The 20,526-nt window shown below is 46.7% G+C and overlaps 1 protein-coding gene across 7 annotated transcripts in view; it reads right to left on the bottom strand.

The window, feature by feature from the left end:
- Positions 1-324: 324 nt before the first annotated feature.
- ST6GALNAC1 (ST6 N-acetylgalactosaminide alpha-2,6-sialyltransferase 1) overlaps positions 325-20,526 on the bottom strand; it is a 45,095-nt gene continuing 24,893 nt past the window's right edge. For 3 of the 7 annotated variants that reach the window (XM_067547620.1, XM_067547619.1, XM_067547617.1), the window contains 7 exons: positions 10,264-10,432; positions 9,414-9,585; positions 8,632-8,767; positions 6,381-6,484; positions 4,444-4,533; positions 2,721-2,820; positions 325-1,661 (listed from right to left, as the gene is read on the bottom strand). In XM_067547620.1, the coding sequence (XP_067403721.1) occupies positions 1,491-1,661; positions 2,721-2,820; positions 4,444-4,533; positions 6,381-6,484; positions 8,632-8,767; positions 9,414-9,585; positions 10,264-10,432 (942 nt within the window). In that variant the 3' untranslated portion in view covers positions 325-1,490. Of the gene's footprint in view, positions 1,967-2,720; positions 2,821-4,443; positions 4,534-6,380; positions 6,485-8,631; positions 8,768-9,413; positions 9,586-10,263; positions 10,433-15,289; positions 15,834-16,041; positions 16,048-19,391; positions 19,523-20,526 lie in introns of those variants that run through there. The other 4 variants (XM_067547613.1, XM_067547616.1, XM_067547615.1 and 1 more) reach the window with 4 other exon arrangements.

Consider the following 20,526-nt stretch of genomic DNA (forward strand, 5'->3'; position numbering starts at 1 on the left):
CAGTAGCTAAATTAACACCTAGAGCTAAGACTATTATACTAATAATACAGCGTCGTTCTCTAACATCTTCCAGAGCTATTCTGCTAGTCCAGCCTCACAAGTAGAGCTGAATTGGCTGACATTTTTTTTGCTGAAAAATGCGGATTTAGGTCGACCGAAACATTTAGCGAATTTGTGTTAAATTCGCCAAATTGTTTTGGTCTAAAAAAGCAAAACAAAAACAAAAAAATCCAAAAAAACCAGAAACATTTTGATTTTTTCAGTCCAAAACAACTTTTCATTTAGAATTTTACTTCAATTAAAAAAAAAAAGTTTAAACTCAAAAACGAAACAAAATATTTATTTTCGGGTTGCTGTAAACATTTTTTTTTACCTGAAATGAATGTCGATTGATTTATTTTTTACTTTTTTCAGTGAGCAGACAAAAATATTTGTTTCAGGTTGACCCAAAACAATTTTTAGCCAGCAAAACTAAAAACCAGTTATTGACACAGTGCTGATCACAAGCCCTTTGAGAGGTAAAGAGTTTTTATGCCCATTTTACTGATTATAAACCAAGGCACAGAGATATGTGATTTACTCAAGGTCACAGGGCAAGTCAGTGGCAGAACCAGGAATAGAAGACAGGAGTCCTGGTGCCACATACCAAGTGCTAACCGTTGGAGCATATTGGTAACTGCCTGGAAAAAAACGAGCCCCACCTGGATGGGATCTGTCTAATTGCACACAGGGCAGGCAAAAAAAGGGATAAAACCGAGTGGGAGAATCAGGACTGGGTCTACAAGGACTGTGCTCAGGCACAAATCCCCCTTCCCAAAACAACCACAACAATTACACGGAGAGGCTGACGGTGACACAGCAGAAGGGCGGGGAGCAGAGCAATGGTTAGTCTCTGAGCGCAAGGCAGGCTCTTAAATGGGACTCCTGGAGCCCAGCGCAATTGGGACTCACCACGGTGGTCCAGGATGACTCCCCTTCCCCAGGGACTGCTGCACCCCTGGAAGGTGATTCCCTTTCCTAAGAAAACCCGTTCGGATACCCCCCAGACATGGCATCCTGCCACTAGCAAAAGGCTCCCAAATGGAATCAGGCCAAAACAATCTTTGACCTGCTGAGCCCTCCTTTTTGGAATCCTCCCTCCCAATGACTTCGTGCTGCAAACCCAACGCCCTGATCACGAGTACCTGCGATGGCTTTTGTAACACTCAGCCCTGCACTGGCTGCATGTATGTTCTTCTGAGTTGGGGAAGTCCTGCTGTTTGCTTGGTGCTTCTTTCCTGCCCTGTAAGTGGGGGGCAGCGGGCACACATTCCTGGAACAATGCCCTGAGACAGAAGATTTCTGGTGCCAAAAAATTAACACACCTTCACAAAAATCAGTAGAATATGACTTGAAGTCAGGACACAGCCCTGCCTCTCACGTTTTTTTCCCATAGGCCCCTTTTGCCGGAGAGAGTCAAGCTCTCCAGCCAATGTCTCTTCAGCCCCAGGTCAGGATCGCTGGTAGAGTTTCATGACATTTGCATCATGGAGGTTTTTCCACACTCTGCGCTCCAGATCGAAGTCATGATTGGTGTAGAAGATCAGGCGTTTCCGTTCCTTGTCGTAATAGTGATCCGAGTATTTTTGGTAGCCATCTGTGATATAGCCATAGGCACTCACCTGGAAAAGCCAGAAGGGCTCAGTGGGTTAGAAGAGGGCTTCAGAGACAGAGATGTCAGAAGCTGGGCAGGCATGGATATCAAAGAGGGGAGCTGCTTCCAAATGGGGAGGTAAGTGTGGGGTCTCTGCAGCTAGGGCAAGGGGTACTTTGCCTCCCAGATTGCTATATGTAGGGTTCCAGCCAGACCAACCTAGGAACCTTGACTCCAAAGACCGCTGTCGTGCTCTCACACACACTCCGCGGAAGCCAGGGGAGTTACACTCCCAGCCGACATAAAAGGAAGACCAGGTCAGGTGTCCTTAACCTGTAGGGGTGTTTTTGCCATTGATCTTGTTGTCCTCAATCCACTTCCTCCCCCGAGTCAGTGGGACACTTAGATTGTCTACCCCCAGGTCAGTCTGCAATGCGGTTCCTTAGCTGGCCACAACGGGTGCTGACACATGACAGACTATGTCCCTCCATCCCATTCCTTCCCTCCCCTCCAGCACAGCCAGAGGCTGAGTGCCCGTCCCATGGGTCTGCTAGGAATATGGGCTTCCTGAGACAACGTAATCAAGAGAAGTAACATGATCACAGACTTAGAGCTGTCCATCAAACCTAGGATTTTGCTCCTTGAAGATTTACATTTTGCAAGAAGCGTTTATCCCATACATTGTTATTATTAGGCCAAATTGCGAGGTCCTCACTCAATTTTCATAGAGTCCAAACTTCCCTTGTTTAATGATCGTCACAATACCCATTTTCCAGATGGGGAAACTGAGGCACAGCGAAGTTAAGGGCTCCTGATTTCCCTTAGTGCTGAGCAGCCACAACTGCAAAGCAAGCCCACAGGAGCTGCAGCTGCTCAGTGCTTTGGAAAACGAGGCCCTAAATGACTCACTCAAGGCCAGCGAGGAAGTTGGTGACAGAGCTGGATTAGAACTGCACACTTCCTGGCTACCAGACCCATGCTCAATCCACTAGAACATCCTCCCTCTCACCAACTAGGGCTATGGGTCACTGCCTTTGGCCCATTATAGGCAGTGCTGTGGAGATCAGCAGCACCATGGAGTCCTTACCCGGTCACAGAGATGGAGGGCGGTCAGCAGTAAGAAGGCCCCTGTGGTGGGTCTGTACAGACTCCAGTAGGGCATATCCAGAGTTTTGGATCTTAGAAACCTGCAGCAGGACACAAGGAAGAGTACGGTTTCCAGGTGTGATGGACAACCTGTCCATCCCCACGTCCAATGCATGATGCACACTTTCTGGGGGCCAGTGCTGCGTCTCTGTCTCCCCTGTGATCTTAATGTTATCAGCATTAAGATAAGGGTCAACCAGTCTTTGATTCTGGTTTGGTCCCACCAAAAATTCAGGCCAGACTGCTGGAAAACTGGGGATCTCGCTCACCCACATGCACTTCCACCCCTCTGAGATCTGACACGCCAACATCTTGACTCATCCTGACCCTGGGCTCACACTGTGCTTCCATAGCGCTCAGAATGACTCCCACAGGTGCCAAACTGGACTCACCCTCCTTCCCCGGCATAGATGGGTGGGGTGGTTTGACCTGCCGATGGGATGACAGAATAGCTCTATTGAGCATAGAGTCCCATCAGGAAGTACCACCTCTGAAAACAACAGGGAACTGCCACGCATGGCTGATTGGCTGCCAGAAGAGTGCCGCACCCATCAGAAGTACTGGTTTTGCGGGGTTAGTATTTAAATTCATGATGATATGATGCACGCGCACGCACACAGTCCCCAGGATAACATTTATAGGGCGTTGCACTGGTCAGGTATCTCACTATCCCATCCACTTGTAGGACAGAAACAGCAGACGTAGAAGAGCCTAAGAGACAGGGAATGAAAGCTATCGGGGGCATGTGTGTTTTGTGTAATGATGTACGGATCAGAGACACAAGGTTTCCATGCAAGGGTAGGACAGAATAGAGCCCTAGCACTCTTTAGGTTGGAAAGGGGCAGAGTAAGCTGATGTCTGTAAGATAAAGGATGGTCCATTTCTCCCAGGATAAGCACAAGTGGGCACTCAAAACAATTGAAAGGCAACAAGTTTTAAATGGGGGCAAAAGGAAGTAATTTTTCCTGCATCTTATTTATGTACACATGGAACCTGCTACGAGCAGTTGTTACTAAGGCAAGTCACTTTGTATGTTTCTAAAAAGGATTAGACAGTTATAAAGGAATGGCAACAGCAGTAACACTAGCCAGGGTCAGAATAAACAATTATCCATCCTCATACTTCAGGACATAAAATGATGGCAGGGTCAGGAAGCAAGTTCATTGCAGGGGGTTTATGGTTTCCACTGAGGTATCTAGCACTGGCCCCTGTGAAAGGCACGACACCAGACAATTCGGCCCTGATTCTGTAACTTGACCTCAATGGAACTCTGCGTGCGTGCAGAGGCTCCACCCACTCTGAGCCGTTGGCAGGATCAGGACCTTAGTTTGTCCTGATAGGTCAATTGCTCTACTCTTTTCTCTTGTATATTGAAAAAAAAATCTGCCCTGCCGGTCCCTCTCCAACTCTCAGCTTCTTATAGGTGAAATCCACCCTTTGGCAGAGGGTCAGCATGAGGGCTAGACACCGCTGAAGTTTTGCTTAGGAATTACATAGGCCTTGTGCTTGGTGTCTCCATGGGAGTGAATTTCACCCTCTGTGTGACTGGGGTTGTGAGGAAGAGGGCTGGAATGAAAGAATGAAGGGGACAGAATCTGCAAGCGGCCTTTCGGAGACAGACAGAGATGGCACTCACCTTGGCAAATAACCCCCCAGTTACTGACCTGTTTTTCACGTATCTGAGGAAATCAGGGTGAACGACCAGATAATTGTCCAGTTTGAAATCCTTACTGAATCTGTCACGTGGTCTGGGCCTAGGGAAGGGAAAGGAAATAGATTCTGGATAAGTGTGTGTTCTAACCATTCAGTTCACTCTGTGAAAATCATCAGGCCCCATCATGCATGTTGTTGAGGGCTGAAACAAACAGACATGATGCTAATTTATTCTGGAGCATTTCCCAGAACAGCACAAAACCTTCACCTTCTTGTAGCTTTATAATATAAGCAATTTGGGGGCAGGGACCATCTTTTCCTGTAATGTGTGTATAGGATTTAGAACAATGGGGCCCTGATTCCTCAATGGAAGCCCTCCAGGAGCCATCACAACACCAAATAAATAAATGAATGAATAAAATAACAACACTAGAGATGTGCCCATAATGGGTTTTTTTTCCACTGGCTACTCTGAAAAGCTCAAAGAAAAAATTAATATAGCATCAAACTGAAACTTCTTAGAATTTTTAATGCATCAAAAAGTAAAAAAAAAATATTAGTTTGGGTTTGAACAAAATGTTTTCTTTGACCTGAAAGGAAACGTTTCATGTTGATGTTAAGATATTTTTTCTCTTCAAGTTAAAATAAATAAATGAATAAGGTTAAGGGTAAATTTGAAGCAAAAAGTCATAACATTTCATTTTGAAAATGTCAAATCATGAAACAAAACGTTTGCATGTTTCCAGACTTTTCTATTTCTGGTTTTTCTCAACCAAAACAACTTGCCAAAATCTGCACAAACCTGTGAAATATTTTGGTTGACCCAAAACTGCATTATTTTTCCAGAAAAAAGTTTCATTTGAAAAATTTCACCCAGCTCTAAACAGCACATTGCATCCAGGAGACTCACAAAGCATTTTACAAGTTACTGACCCACAGACAGTAGCATTCACACACCCAACACTCAAATGCAGCCACTTCTGGGGTGGCATGCTGTAGGAGAGTAAAGAGTTAAAAGCTGGACAAGTGGTCAGGCCTAAGTTATGGGGAATGGGGTCAAGGCACGGGCAAACCTTGTTTCTGCTAATTGGTATGAATTCTAGTTAGATTCTGTTAGCTCTCTTCTTTTCCTCCCTTCCTGGCCATCTGCGCAGGGGATAAGTCTATTGCTATTTCTGTGCAAGGTCTTTTGGTGGGAAGAAAGCATTATCTTCCTTCTCCCCCTGGCATGCCTTTACTTCAAAGAATGTTAGTGTAAAATTAATAGGTTTTAAGGTGATGTGCCTGCCCGCTGTATGGTAATCCTGTAAACAACAAACAGGGATGGGTATAATTGTATCACCTTGTAGTTGTTAATATTCATTTTATAGGTGTCAATGTAACTAAATGAGGGTCAATGGGCAGTTGCTGGAAACGTATACATTTACATACTGTTATGGATAAAAGAACTGTAAAGTAACCCCCTCGTTGCTCACTCGTGGCGTCGAGGTGGAACGAGCAGGCAATAAAGGGCAACCGGCACCCCAATCCGCCCCCGGGACACCCTGTTTGGTTATTTCTAACACATGCGACAGCCATTCCTGCAGCAATGCACAAAAGTTTTAGGAGCAGACGGGAAACCTGACTTCTCCAAATGAAACTACAAGGGGAATTTTTTTTAAATTTAGACTGGCAGCAGGTAACTGCTCACACTGGAATTAAGCCAGGACACTGGAATACAAAGGCATCTCCTCTCGTGAAAAGTGCCACAGGAGCTGTAGTGATCGCAAGTGCTCTCCTCCTCCAGAAGAAAAAGGTAACAAATGAATTCTGATCAGTTGCTGCTTGCAGGATTTCATGTTAAAAAGTTCTTAGTGGGGCTTCACACAGCGCTGCACAAAGGGAGTGGAGGCTGCAGAGAGCTTCACCGCTAAAGAACAGGGCATATGGTAGTGGTAGCCTGTTTTACCCATACTGGTCCAAAAATCCCTTCCTGACGTTCTTCTTCAGCAGGAGAGCCTTCAGCCACTCGTAATCCCTTTCGCCCTCCAGGAAGTGAAGGTATTTGATTCCCTAGAAAACCCACCAAGGAAGAGTTAGTGGCTGACATCAGAGGGAGACGGGTATTAAAAATGAAAAGTAAACAGGAGCCCTGGCTCACTGGGTTTTTTGGGCATAGAGCCAGGGTCAGTTATTGCTAATTATATCTCATGGAAACAGGAAAGGGAGGTAAACTGAATGGAAAATGGTTATATATTTTCCATGTATGAACTTGTAAAGAACAGCAAAAGACACAGCTGTTGTTTCAGGGTGATAATGACCAATACAGGTCTGAGTTCTGATACCACAGTGATGAGCAAGACATACACTTGTAGAAAGAGAGGCAGGTAAGAGACAGGGAAAAGACAGATTAGATCAGATATGTAACTACACAGACAGAGACAATCATTAGATCAGTAGTTCTCACCCTGTCACATAACAGGACCCCTTTTCAATATTCAGACCCCCCACCCCTTTCTAACTTCCCCTCCCATATAGCCACATGAATAGGGCAGGGTTCTCATGATGAAAATTTTTCCAGTAAATGGTTTATTTGATGACAAATGCACTTTGGGGCTGACCAGAATTACTCAAGAACTTAACCAAATTCACAAATAGTTTAGAAAGGAAAGGAAAGGAGAGAAAGTCAAACTACTTTGTTTCAACATTTTCAAAATGAAAACATTTCAACTTTTCATTTGAAATAAATGTTTCATTTATAAATTTAGCGAGAGTTATTACAAAACAAAAGAAAACAAAAACCATTAACCAGTAAAACACCCCAAAATAAAATTAAAAAAAATGAAAAAAAATTGGGAGAGAGGAGATTTTTCGGTTTGGCCACAGAGCTGAAAAATCAACTGTTCTCTCAGCTCTAGTTATGATTCTGATGTCTGTTCACGACTCCCAAATTGACAAGCTCTCAGATCAGTTAGATCAAATTAAATTAGATAGAACTGAAAAGTGGAATGGAGGCCAGCTTCCCCTGCACCGCTGCCACTGGATTTTCGCCTATGCTGAGCAGAATTCAGTGCACCAGAGTAATGCAGTCTCACACCTCTACAGCACGTTGCATCTCAAAGGTGCCCAAAGTGCTTTACAAATACCAGCTATGAACACAGATTACATCAGCCACCTCTGGGATGAATCACAGTAGCTGTTTAGCAGCCTACAGCAACACAGCATAGTGCTGTAGAACAGGAAGTGACATTGCAGGGGGATTGATAGGTAAAGGAAATGTAACCCGGCCACGACACTGGATCAATGCCTTGCTCTTGCCAAAATAAGTAGAAGTGGGTATTTAATGACCATAATGGTCAGGGCCTCAGTGTACCGCCTCATCCCAAAGGAGGCCCATCCAGCACCGCACCGCACCCTACCACCACGCCAGGCCAGGACGGGCTCAGAGGAAAGAGCACCCCAATGCAGCTTCTCTCCAGCACTTGGGGGTGCCACGAAGACTTTCCATCCAAGCACTAACTCAACCCACTGCCGCTCAGCTAGGGGAGCAGACAAAAATCACAGCACAAGGTGGCTGCAGGCCAAAAGCCTCTACCTCAGAGAGATGTAGGGCAGAACGGAGTTGCATTAATGCCAACCGCTGGAACAGGTCGTGGTATTGAGCTGGATCCTTGCCTTGCTACTGGCGGGGACGGAGGCCACGGAAGCGAGGAGCAAGGCAAGCCAGAAGTATTTTACGTTATTCAGCCCGTGTGCTCAGAGCACTTCCTCCTGGGAAGGACAGAGACGTTCTTCCACCGTATGCTGCAAAACAATTCTTAGAGCGACCCAGCTTAGTGCAGGGCGCCAAACCCTGGGGTCCACCCCCAGCCCTCCTATGCCCGGATCCTCAAAGGTATTTCGGCGCCTCACTCAGTGGGAGTTAGGGGGCCTAAATACCTTTGAGGATCTGGATCCTAGCATCTAAGTTGGGTTAGTGCAGCACCAGTTTGGCCACCACTACCTGGATATGACTCAAGCATGGCTTGCCAGTGGGCATGCTTGACTGGGCTAACTCAGGCTCCCAGATGCAGGCATCCAGAGCCAGGCTCTCTCTGCCGTGACCTGCGATGCTACCTCTGCCTGCTCCCCTTCACACGGGTCAGGATCAGCAACGCAGGCCACAGGCAAAGCAGCACCTTGCCAAGGGCATGTGTATATGTGTCACGTGCTGGACTTACTTCTTCCATTGGGATCTTGCTGAATTTGCTCCCCAGTGTCGCAACAGAGGCCACCAAGGAGAAGGACGTGAATCCATAGAAGGACGTTTTTGTTCCCACGTCTTTATCGTAACCTTTGATCACAGCCCCACTCACCCTGGGCCAGAAAAATCAAACAGAATTGCAAAGTCAGCAGCATATTGGTTTGATCACTGGGTTGGTGTTCACAGCAGGGCTGGCTGAACCGGTTTGATCCAAAACTAGCATTGAACCTGAACCATGTAGGAACTGCCTCTCACTCTGGGGGTGGACAGCTACAGCGGGGAATGAATCTAGACAGAACTTTCCCAAAGGCTCAGAAACATGCGCTCCACACTTGGTTTTGGATTCCTACCCCCATTTTCACTTGTCATCTCTGCATATCTGGGTCCCGGCATGGCACTAGAACTGACAAAAGACCACAGCAACAGTGGTAGTTTTTTGTCCCTGCCAGAATTAAAACTACCTGGGAATAATGAAAGAAAGCCTGTCCTTACGAGATTTCCAGCCGGAATTACAGAGACGACAGGGAGGTTTAAATAAGGTTGAGCAAAGAGATTATCTAGTCTTGGACTTTGCAGGGCAGTAGCAATGACTTGGAAACATGGTTAAAACATGTTCTGGGGGGTTTTGTGGGATCATTTCTGTAGAGAGAGTAGAAGGGTGTTGGTAGAGGGGAGTGAGGAATGCACGTGTGTTATTGGGGGGTGAGACGATAGAGAAAAGTGCATGATGGAGAAAGGAAAGTAACAGGAACCTCTTACCGGAACACGTAGTCATGGGAGTCAATCTCATGGCCCATTCCAGAGTTGTTTAATATTCCCCCATTCCCCACCACAGCACAGCTGATACAGGTCGGCATCTGTCTGCTGTCGTTGCTCAGGAGGACCTGCTGGTAGCGGTTGGGTTGCAGCATTGTTATGACCTCCTTCACAACTGAAAAACAGACAGGTGGTTTTCTGTCACAGAAGGTGAGCGAATGGTGCATTTTTGGAGAGCTTTCAGGGTGGGAAGGGAACACAGCGATATTGCCATATGTGAGCCAGCCTGTGAGTAATCTAGTAGTTTGTTATCCTGTCTCTGACAGTGACCACACTGGATGCTTCAGAGGAAACAGCTCCACATGCTTGAAATGCACGTCACAGGGCAACAATATACCATGGAGGGAAATTCCTTCCTGACCCCAACGGGCAATCAGCTGATGACCTGGAGCATGTGGCCTGACAGCCCATCTAATGGTTATCCTACCCAGCATGGCTGCCGCTGCCTTGCTTATTAGCACACATGCAAATAACCTCTTGGATACATGCTAAGCTATTTGCCTCAAGAGTCCCTCAACTAAAGCAGCCACCAAAAAGACCAGTTTTTGCAAGGAAAGGAAACCCTGGGCCTGATTCACCGCTATGTCGCTCGTTTGACTTCAGTGAAACGTCATCGACTTGAGACACCTCCCTGCCCCAGCAGGAGGAACCAGCCTTTGCCCAATACAGGTGTGTCCGAGCTTGGGAGTTTTGTCCTGGCACTTCAAGTGGGGAGGGTGGTACTCTGTGAGCTTCAGGGAGGGAGCAGGTCCTTTGGTCCCAGCCCAGCCCACCATCCCTCCCCCGGACTCACGTGAGTAGTTCAGCTCCATGAAGCCGAACGGCGGTTTGAAATGCTCCAGGCGCGCCCACTCGCTGTCGCTGAAGTGTCGCCTGTCTATGAAGAGTGTGATGTTGGGCAGGAAAAGATCCCGCAGCCAGTCAGACTTGGCGGCGTTGGCCCTCACCCCATCGGAGCAGCGCTGCAAGCACAAAGCGAGTCTTATGTGATGGTCCAAATTGGCAGCGACACCAGGGACTGAGGTGGGGGCCTCCCTCAGCTAAAAGCATTGGGCTCACGCTGCAGCATCTAAGAGCCAAGCCCTTCCAGACGCAGGGCGCGCCCGAGCACCCACCGTGGGGTACCTGCTCTTGCCTTTGAAAAATGCCATTTTGGTTTTATGAGGCAGTGGCTGACCAGGCCTTGCTGAATGTGCCTGCTGCCCTCCATGCCCTTCTGCTCGACACAGACAGAGCTCAGTAACACCACGCGCAGCAGAAAGTCCCCTTGCACCAGCTCTGAATGTGCATATCTGCCCAGGCCCTAACCACGCCTCTGCTCCTGGGAGAAGAACCCCCTCGACCTCCCTGTCAGTCACTGTGGTGCACATCCCCTTACAGCTGCTAGTAGGGCTTCCACGGGGTTACAGTTACGCATCTCCCTGCTTTCTGCATCTCCTCCCACGGGGCAGATGCCGCGCTGCCGGCTCTGAATTTAACCCATTTTAAGAATCGAAGGTAAAAACACCCATCCTTTCGGTGTGCTGCTACCTGCGCCTGGCTTGATAGACAATGACCAGGAATCGACTGTTTGTTTGCATCAGCAACAGAAACCTGCAGCTACAGGCAGGGAGGGAGCAGCTGGGGCAGGGCTGATCGTGAGCACAAGCGAACTGCATGGTTGCGTGCAGTCTTGCTCTTTCAGAAGCCTGCGTCTCATGCAACTCACGGGCCAGCCCCTCCTGTTATTATTATTATTGATTTGTGTTGTGGTTGCAGCTAGGAACCCCAGTCCTAGACCAGGACCCATTGCGCTAGGCGCTGTACGAACCCAGATCTAAAAGACAGTCCCTGCCCCAAAAAGTTTACCAACCCCCTCTAGCTGTCCTACCAGAAAGGGAGTAACAGCACCACCACACCACGCCACCAGTAGGACTCCCTGAAGCAGGAGCTGGGCTAGGCCCAGGTCGATGCCTCCTTTGCACCAAGGTAGGGCCCTGATCTTACCTGGGCTCAGACGCTGCCGTTGGCCTGCGTCGTAGCAAACCCCACGAGCCACACCCACCCTTTGGGCACCTCGGCAAAGCGAGCGCTGATCGTCACGAAGAAACTCCCCCACATCTAGTTACTTCGTGCAGCAAGCTGGCTGTAAGGCTAAGCCCCAATCTCCTGTGCAGCGCCAAATCCCTGCAGCTTTACGGCTTAGTCAAGGCTCATTGCGGTACAGAATGGGTTGAGTTCTGAGCCTACAGCGCTGACTGGAAGATTAACTAAACTCTGCAAAACGCAGTGCGCTGGTTAAAGGCGCCTTAATGGCTTATACAGGACAGCTGCACAAGCCCCTCTTGCAGTCATGCGCAGCAGTTTTCAGATCAGCAGGGAAATAATTGGGACCTACTCCTGACTGTGAATGCCGCAGGCATGATTTGGAAACCTCGTGGAGGGACCACAGAGACACACAGCCAGCTTCCGAGCTATGAGTCTCCCACCACTGCCATCCAGTGGGTAGGTCAACACACCACAAGGGGTATGTGTGTGAGTCAAATCCAGCAGTTGGCTTGAGTTACCATCCCCTTGTGTGGCTGGTCCGCAGAGAATGGGAGTCTGCTACTTAAGCAAACACGGGATTCAAAAAAGAACTAGCTAAGTTCGTGGAGGATAGGTCCATCAATGGCGATGAGCCAGGGTGGGCAGGGATCGCTGTTTGCCAGAAGCTGGGAATGGCCGATGGGATGGATCACTTGATGATGACCTGTTCCATTCATTCCCTCTGAAGCACCTTGCATTGGCCACTGTCAGAGGACAGGATACTGGGCTAGATGGACCATTGGTCTGACCCTGGCCGTTCTTAGGTTCTTTTGAACAAAACTGGGTTGGGCAGCTGCTCAGGTAGTTCTGGGTCTATGAGATTTTCATCCCAGAATCTTCTCTCCGAGGCTCCTTAACTTGCAAGGCAAAGTAAGGGCTGGCCTCACCCGGAGGAAAGCATTGGGTGGCTAGCAGACTGGTGGTGTCAGGGGGCGGAGACCCAGCTAAGCACAAGCAAGTCTCCCTCTCACTGAAGGGTAACTAGGTGATTCGGCACCTGGATACCTGGGGAACCATCCCTCCATTTGCTGAAAGACACTATATAAATGCAAGATTACTATCCTTACACCAGCTCCGTAAGAACGTTAGCATCCAAAGGGCTCTTCCCTTGGCACCCTGGAGCTACTGTTCTTCCCAAACAGCAATAGCTCATCAACGAGCTGCAAGGACCCAGCCATTAGACTACACTCTTTACTATGTCTATAGGAAAGAACCAAAATGGTATGCCAGACCTCTAGCAGTCGCAGGGCTCATCCTTCCATCCTATCCACCCAGAGTGGCATGCTTCTTTTGCACACACTGCTGCCCCCTCCAAATCCTGATGGTACCCGCACTCCATGCAGAAGGCTGGGAATTGGGCTGTCTATCCCATCACACAAGTCACATGCAGTTGCTACTGGGTGTATCTGGCAGATCCCTCAGGAGTGACTCAGTTAACACTTCCAGAGGGTAGCTGTGTTAGTCTGTATACAGCAAAAACAAGGAGAGTTCTGGGGCACTTTAAAGACTAACAAATTTAATTTTAGCAGGCATAAGCTTTCGTGAGGTGAGGCTTACTTCATCAGATGCAGAGGTAGAAATGAGAAACATAGGAGCATCATATACATATACAAGTGCACAGAGAACAACGGGGGAGGTGGATGAAAGCCGGGTACTTGAGGCCTAATGACAGTCATTGAGTAGGAGGTGAGAATGGGTGAGCAAGGCAATTTACCAGAGGTAAATGGGAATTGAGTAGGAGATAATTACCAGAGGTTAACAATTAACACTGTTATTTAAGCATTACTGTAATAACAGCTTCACATTTAGCAACCCATCAAGATGAACGGGGGTGGGGTGAATCTCACATCCTTGGGTGCTGCTGTTTCTTTTTTTGTGACTCAACAACACGCTAGTCCAGGCATCTCATTTGCATTGTGATGATTATCACCACTTCACGGCTGGAAGGGACTGACCTGCAACAGGATCATAATATGGCAGTAGCCAGAACACTTATAAACCACCATTGCTCTTTAAACCAAAAGATAAATCTGTAAGTGATAAAACCCCAGCAATTCTCTCACATCTCCTGTTTGGCATGGTCATTGACATCACTGTAGATGGATTCAATACCTAGTTCAAACAGTGGCATCAAACTGAAAAAAATACAGTTTCGGGTGGAACAAAAACTGAAATTTCTCAGTTTCTCTCTCTAAAACAACCTCCACCCTAAAACTAAAAAATATTTCAGCCAATAATGAGTTTTTTTCAGTTTTTCATTTAGTTATGTTTGGAATCTTCTTTTTATCCCTTTTCAAAGATTTTAAAACAAAACTCACTAAATTTCAACACAAAAACCATTTTGACTTTAAAAAAAATCTTTTAATTATTTATTCAGATGAAACTGTTTGCTGCATTCAACTGGAATTGGTGAACTATTTCAGTCACCCTGAAACTGCATTTTTGGGGGACAAAATCCACCCAAGAGTATGTATTAATTTCAGGGACTAGACTCTAGTGTCATTAATATTCCCATTCTTCTCACTGCAGTCATCAATAATTTCAGACTGTGGATGATAATAGTGAATCTCTGCCTTCTCCAAAGTAATTAATGCCCCTGGCATACAGGAGAGGGAGACATCTTATGAGAAACCAGAAAGTGATGGTCACTGGCTCCTTTGAGTGCTTTCTCCACCAGCACATTGAGCTTGGCCAGGATTGCCAAGGGAAGGATTCCGAATTCAACTCCCTCACGTTTCACTCTGTGAGAGCGCTCTGCATATTTTTTTTATGAGCTGGCAGGACCTGAGAGGTGCAGAGAACGTGAGGATGGCAGGGGGCGGAGGAATGAAGGAGCAGAAGTTAAAGATAAAAGTCTTTGGTGTTGCCAGCCTGGACACAGAAGAAACACCTAGTGGCCTTCATGTTCTGTAGACTCCAGAATAAGCCCTGAAACTTGGCATTTGAGTTTATGTTTCTCAGGGGCTTTATTCCTTTGCCTCAGGAAGCCATTTATGGGGCTGAAATTACAAGATCTGGTCTTCTCACGGTCTTCCCACAAACCAGGAACTGTCACGTGGTAAGACGACCAAAATGAGCTGGCTTTGGGCCCTATAATTACTCCCCAGGAAAAACCTATACACAAATACAAATAGGCTCTGAGTCCACCTTGATCCCATATTCCTTCTAAAAATGCAAATACTCCCTTTCAAATGCACATTCAGGCCCTGCAGGGAGACCTACCCTGATGCTCCATTGTGATCTGGACTGTGCCTCCAGCAAAGATGCCAATATTTCAAGCCTATTAATGTGTGGGAAAACTGGAATCCATCACTAGTCCCCCATGCAATAGACTGGGGCAGAGGGATTTATTTCTGGTAGGATAGAAGGGGGAAGGTGGGGGAAGAATAATTTCTTTTGCTGAAAAATAAGGATTGTCCCTCCTAAATAGGAACAATTGGCCCATGTGAGAGGCTAATCCCAGGGCCGGTCTGGGGAAGATGAACACCCCCTATCCTTCTCAGTAGTTATATATTAAACTTTATTGTTTTGAACAAAAGGCCAAATTCTGCCCTGCCTTACAATCCACGCAATACTTCCTCCATTTGAGCCCTGGACATCTGCTGTGCAAACCATCCATCCATACGAGAAGCTAATCAAAAAACCCAGGAAAATATGCGACTTGGAAAAACTAAAGTGGAGGCTAACAATGAGGCAAATGTATAGGATCCACCCAGCTGTATATGTGGCCAGAACACACAGTAATCACTTACTGACTGGGGGGATGAACTGTCCAAGATATAGCGGTCCTCAAAATCCCACTGAGGCTCGGACTTGAAGTCAGCAATTTTCAGCCTTCTCTTTTCTGTCACTGCAGGAGCCTGAGTCGTGACATACTGAGTTGTGGGAGAAGGCACGTTCTGCACCCTGGGGGTGGGATGAACCTTGCCTTGTGGTATGGGTCTCAGGGCACTGGGCTTAGTTGACACAGGGGTCTCCTTTGGTTTTGCTTGGTCTTTGTCTACGCTCTTTACATTGACTTCCTTCCCCGTGGGTGCTGGGGGATTGCGCCTACCCCCAGCTTGCTTCTCACGGGATGCCAATGTTATGTTCTTTTCCTCAGCTTGCTGCTTCATGGCACCTCCTTCATCTGCTGCCTTTCTCTGAACCATATCTTGCTCCAGCCGATTGCTGTTTATGTCTAGTATCACTTTTTGCAGGCTGGAGGAGTCCCCTTCAACAGACACAGCTTGGAGCTCATTCTGGTGCATGTCCCTTTCTCGCATTCCTTTGGCATGTTGCAAATAAATGAATTGCCTAAATGCAATCAAAAGAAAGGCAAATACACCAAATATACTTCAGCCAAATGAAGCACCCTCTTTCCCCTTCACCACATTAATGGCCATATTACTCTCGCTACATTTTATGACACAGCTGAATGCACCAACCACACTCTCTAGGACTCCACTTTTGTACCCGTCACTGAATTTCTGTAGGGAATCATCATTATGCTTTGTTCTGATACCTGTCTGAACTTCGATTCTGTTTATGATTTAGCCATAAAATGATTATTCAGCGCCATGGGCAGCCAGACCTAGTGCCAAGGTCCACAGTCCACAGTCACGAGACAGGAGTCAACAGCTGGTTGGGTCAGGATACTGGGAGACCAGAAGCAGGAGACAAACTTGAAAGCAGAACCACGAATCGGGAACCAGAATCGGGTCGGGATACCAGGGGGTCAGAGGCAGGAGACAAACTGGAGGCCGGAACCACAAGTCAGACACCAGGAGTCAAGCTGGGTTGGGGGAATGCCAGAAAGCCAAGCCGAGGATGGGCAGCGAGAGGCACACACCCCAGAGCCGCTTGGATCTCAGTTGCACAGACAACGTCCTGTGCTGGGTTAGGGTTTATATAGAAGCTGTGGCTCAATCGGGACCTCCTGCATTTTGCCAGTCCTCTACCCTAGCCACTGTTAGCAGGTCCCTGGGCAGCAGGTTGGAGCTCACTAGCTCTGAGAGTGCTGTGGACCAGACTTCAGCTCCACTGACTTTATGGGGGAAGCCCAATGTGCCTCGGAGGTGCAAAGCCTCCAGGAGCTGCCCCCCAAGCAGGGGAGCTTGCCTGCTGCACTCTCCCCTAGTGCTGGCCAATGGGGAGGGGTGGAAGAGCTTTGGACGGTTTTCCCATTTACCAGCACACACTGGAAATGCTTCAGATGCAGGGCAGAGAACATAGGTGTGCGCCCGCCAGTGGAGTTCAGTTTGACATTCCTCATAAAGATTACCTGAATAGCTGGGTGCACACCCTAATGAAAATGTACACACCCGAATGTAAATTTCCTGGATGCACACCCTAATTAAATGTGCTGCTCACGCCCATGGCAGAGAAAAACACCCCACAGCAGTTCCATAGCTACCGACATTACAATACCCTGCAAGAGGGCAAGCGGCTGGCATCCTGAGAGGAAAGCAGAGCCATTGGATGGGTAGGTGGAAGTGCAGATAGGGACTCGAACAAGGTCACCTTGTCACAGCCCACATCAAGTTTGTGTTAGGGGAGCACTACTCAGGATCAGGGCCCCACTGTGCTGGGCGCTGCACAAACACAGCTCCTGGCCCAAAAAGCTTACAATCAGAATAGACAAGACAGACAAAGGAGGAGAGAAAAGAAATATTATCCTCATGGTACAGATGGGGACCTGAGGCACAGAGAGATCAAGCAGCATGCCCAAGGTCACAGCTCAAATCTGCCAGAGTCAGGAACAGTATCCACATCAAGCACCTTTATCCTATGACCATTCTTGTTCTCCACCGACTTCATTTACCCCAGTGTAAACGAGATAGGAAGGCTGAACAGTGGGATTCAGATGCCTGGGTCCTGACCTCAGTTCTCGTATGGATAATGTATGACCTTGGCCACATCGTAGTGTCTCTGATAAACCTCAGCATTGTCAGGGTTTACTTAAGCGGAGCTACTTGGAAAACGTGTCAAAAAGGTTTTTTTGTTTTTTTTAAGAAACAGACCTTTTGATCACAATGAAAATGGCAGAGTTGGGGGGTGGTTGGTTTTTTTAAATTCTTAATTTTTGTTGGGGTTTTGTTTTTGTTTTTTGGATGGGTTCACTCACTTTTACAGTGTTACTTTTCCATACATTTTTACTCCCTATCCCCTTTCAAGTGGGAAAAAAAACCCAAGGGTTCCCCCCCCACACACACATTTTCTCTGAAATCCCCTTCCTGCAGAACCTTAAAATTTTTTGTTGGAAAAATGAAAAAAATACATGCGAAAAAATTCAAATGAAACAAAACCAAAAAGTGTTTGCATTAAAGACTTGCTTTGATGCAAATGTCCCTAGTTTAGACAAATTCTGAATTAGAGGTTTTAGAAAACTTGACATATATTTTGCATAAATAACCATTGTATTCATGGAATATCTGCAGTATTTTTGGTATAAATAACGTTTTAATTTAACATTTAGATACTTATATGAAAGACACTTGATGTTGTATATAATGTGCCATTTTTCTTCTACCCGTATTACCCAGATCTTGCTTTCTAGCGCGAGTTTTTGGGTATGTTTGTGTGCGCACACACATACACAAACCAGTATACAAATAATTTCACACTTAGGACCAGAGACATCCAAGTTATATATCAGAAGCCCTGAACCTACAATCAGATCAATGTCTGTGGATGTTTGTGCCGTACATGAATGGACCTTGAAATGGACGCAAGGGTTGGCCTGCCTAGATCAAATTGCGGCTCTGGGGTCTAAATCACAAATAACTGCAGGTTCACTATTATGCTCACAATTATTCGCACTCCAAAATTACTGGGGGGACACACAAAAAATGGTCAAAGCCAGTCTAAAAACATGGACCTTCATATTTTCAATTTTGAATGCTGATATTTAAATACAGCTGAAAAGCGTACAAACGATTGACTTGTTCCAGTGATGCTGTATCAAACTCGTACGTCCTGTCCAAGTTTTCTACAGTTGGGTTTATTGCAGCACAAGTTTGTTTCAGGTGGATGCGTAGCTGGAGTGAAAGGCAGGGGAGCTGGGTTCTAATCCTGGCTCTGCTCTTCCTGCAGGAGACTCATTTGGGCGAGTCACTTCCCCTCTCTGTTTCTCCATCCTACAGCCAGGGACTGTCTCTCTCTACATTTGCCCAGTGCCTAGCACAATGGGGCCCTGATCTCAACTGAGGCCTCTAAATGCTACTGTAACACAAATAAATAAAACAACAACATGAATCAATGAATGAATGATTGTAGAATGTAATGTTTCCTAGATACAAACAGAACTCGGGGACAAGTACCCCTTACCTACCTCTCTTTTAAATTAAGTGTAGATTGTGTACGTAATATGAAATGCTGCGCCCTGTGAATGGTATAAGATACATTTTGTATGCGGACATATTTACAGTTACCACACTTGGGTTGTTTTTTTAAAAACTTCTATTTTGATGAAAATATTCTACACTATTCAATCTACTTGTGAAATATTTCTGGAAAAAGGCTCATTGCGCAATATGTTGTTGGGCCAAATTCTGTTCTCATTGACCCAGATGTAAATCTGGAGGAATCTCATTGAACTTGATGGATGGATGGAGCTCCTCCAGATTTACATGGGTGGAAATGAGAGCTGGGTAGGTTCTTTACAGGCATCACTGGTCTAGCAGAAATGGGTCTTTAACTACAGGGCATACTCAACTTGGGGATACACCAAAGTAGTCACTAAAGATAGGGCACTGCTTACTAAGCAGGGCTGTCAATGCCCCCTCAGTGCACAAAGCTCGACAGCCGAGAGGGATTAGAGAAAGAAAGTACACAGCATGGATAGCATGTCTGAGAAGGCGCTGGATCTCTTACCTGGAAAGGCGTTTTTCTGTACAGCTGAAGAATGAGCCAAAAGAGACAATGAGGAACAGAAAGGCTGTCACAAAGATGGGCCACAGGAGCAACCGGGGCACGTTAGCATATCTCCACCTGAGCAACCGCATAGTCTCACTCTAGGTTGGATTGGAGCTGTTCCCTTTCCCAGGTGCATTGCACAATGAACATGCGGGCTGATTCACTCCTCAGATATCCCTGGCCAGTTGGTGCACACCCTTTGTCCCAACACTCAGGGATAGCAATAAATTCTGTATGCTGAGCTTTCTCTGCCAAAAGAAGAGGTTGGGTGATTTTTTGTTGTTGTTGTTTCTTTCCCATGTCAATGTTGTTGCAGCTTTGTGAGGATTCTGGGGGCTTGGCCAGAGAAACACCTATTGTTCAAATAGGTAGATCTGCTCAGCTCTCTTTTGCTTGGCAAGTGTTTCTTGATGATTGATGTAAAATAAAACCCTTTTCTCTTTTGCAGGCAAAAACAAGAGCAAATAAAAGCTTGTGTGAATGACATGGTTAGCTACACTTAAAGGGCAGCGAGACTAGATTTCAGGAAAGCATCTAGGTATGGGTTCAGGTCAGTTCCAGCTGTGTCCCAAGACCTGTCTATATTATTACACTAATGCTTGGAGGCTCCAGCTAAGACCAGGCCTTCATTGTGCCAGACAGTGTATAGACACACAGTAAGAGACAGTCCTTGCCCGAAAAAGCTTAATAGCTAGATACTGTACACTGGTTCCCAGGCCAGAAGGGACCATTCTGATCATCTAGTCTGACCTCCTGTATAGCACAGGCCATAGTTTAAACATGGCCCAAGATGACCCATAAGTAAGTCTAAAGTTAAATTCCTGAGGCCTGATAATGGATTTGTTTTTTAAAGTTAATTTAGTACTTGTGTAAAATGCCACATTAAGAGGCCTGGGGGAGGAGGGGAATTTTCTCTTCGTCTCGAAAGCAAGTACAGTACTGGCAGTGGCAATGTAAGCTTCCTCCCACCCTCCCAGACCTGTCTACTTGGAATGTTTTCATTGGAAATTACCGATTTGTCGGGATCAAATGTTCCGCAAAGATGGTGTGACTTTGATCGAGTTCCAATGGAAGCCAGGCAAATTTCAAACCC

This window comes from Emydura macquarii, unplaced genomic scaffold (assembly GCF_026122565.2).
Source record: "Emydura macquarii macquarii isolate MOO-44397 ecotype Brisbane River unplaced genomic scaffold, CSIRO-AGI_Emac_v2 contig_1230, whole genome shotgun sequence".
Classification (NCBI taxonomy): domain Eukaryota; kingdom Metazoa; phylum Chordata; order Testudines; family Chelidae; genus Emydura; species Emydura macquarii.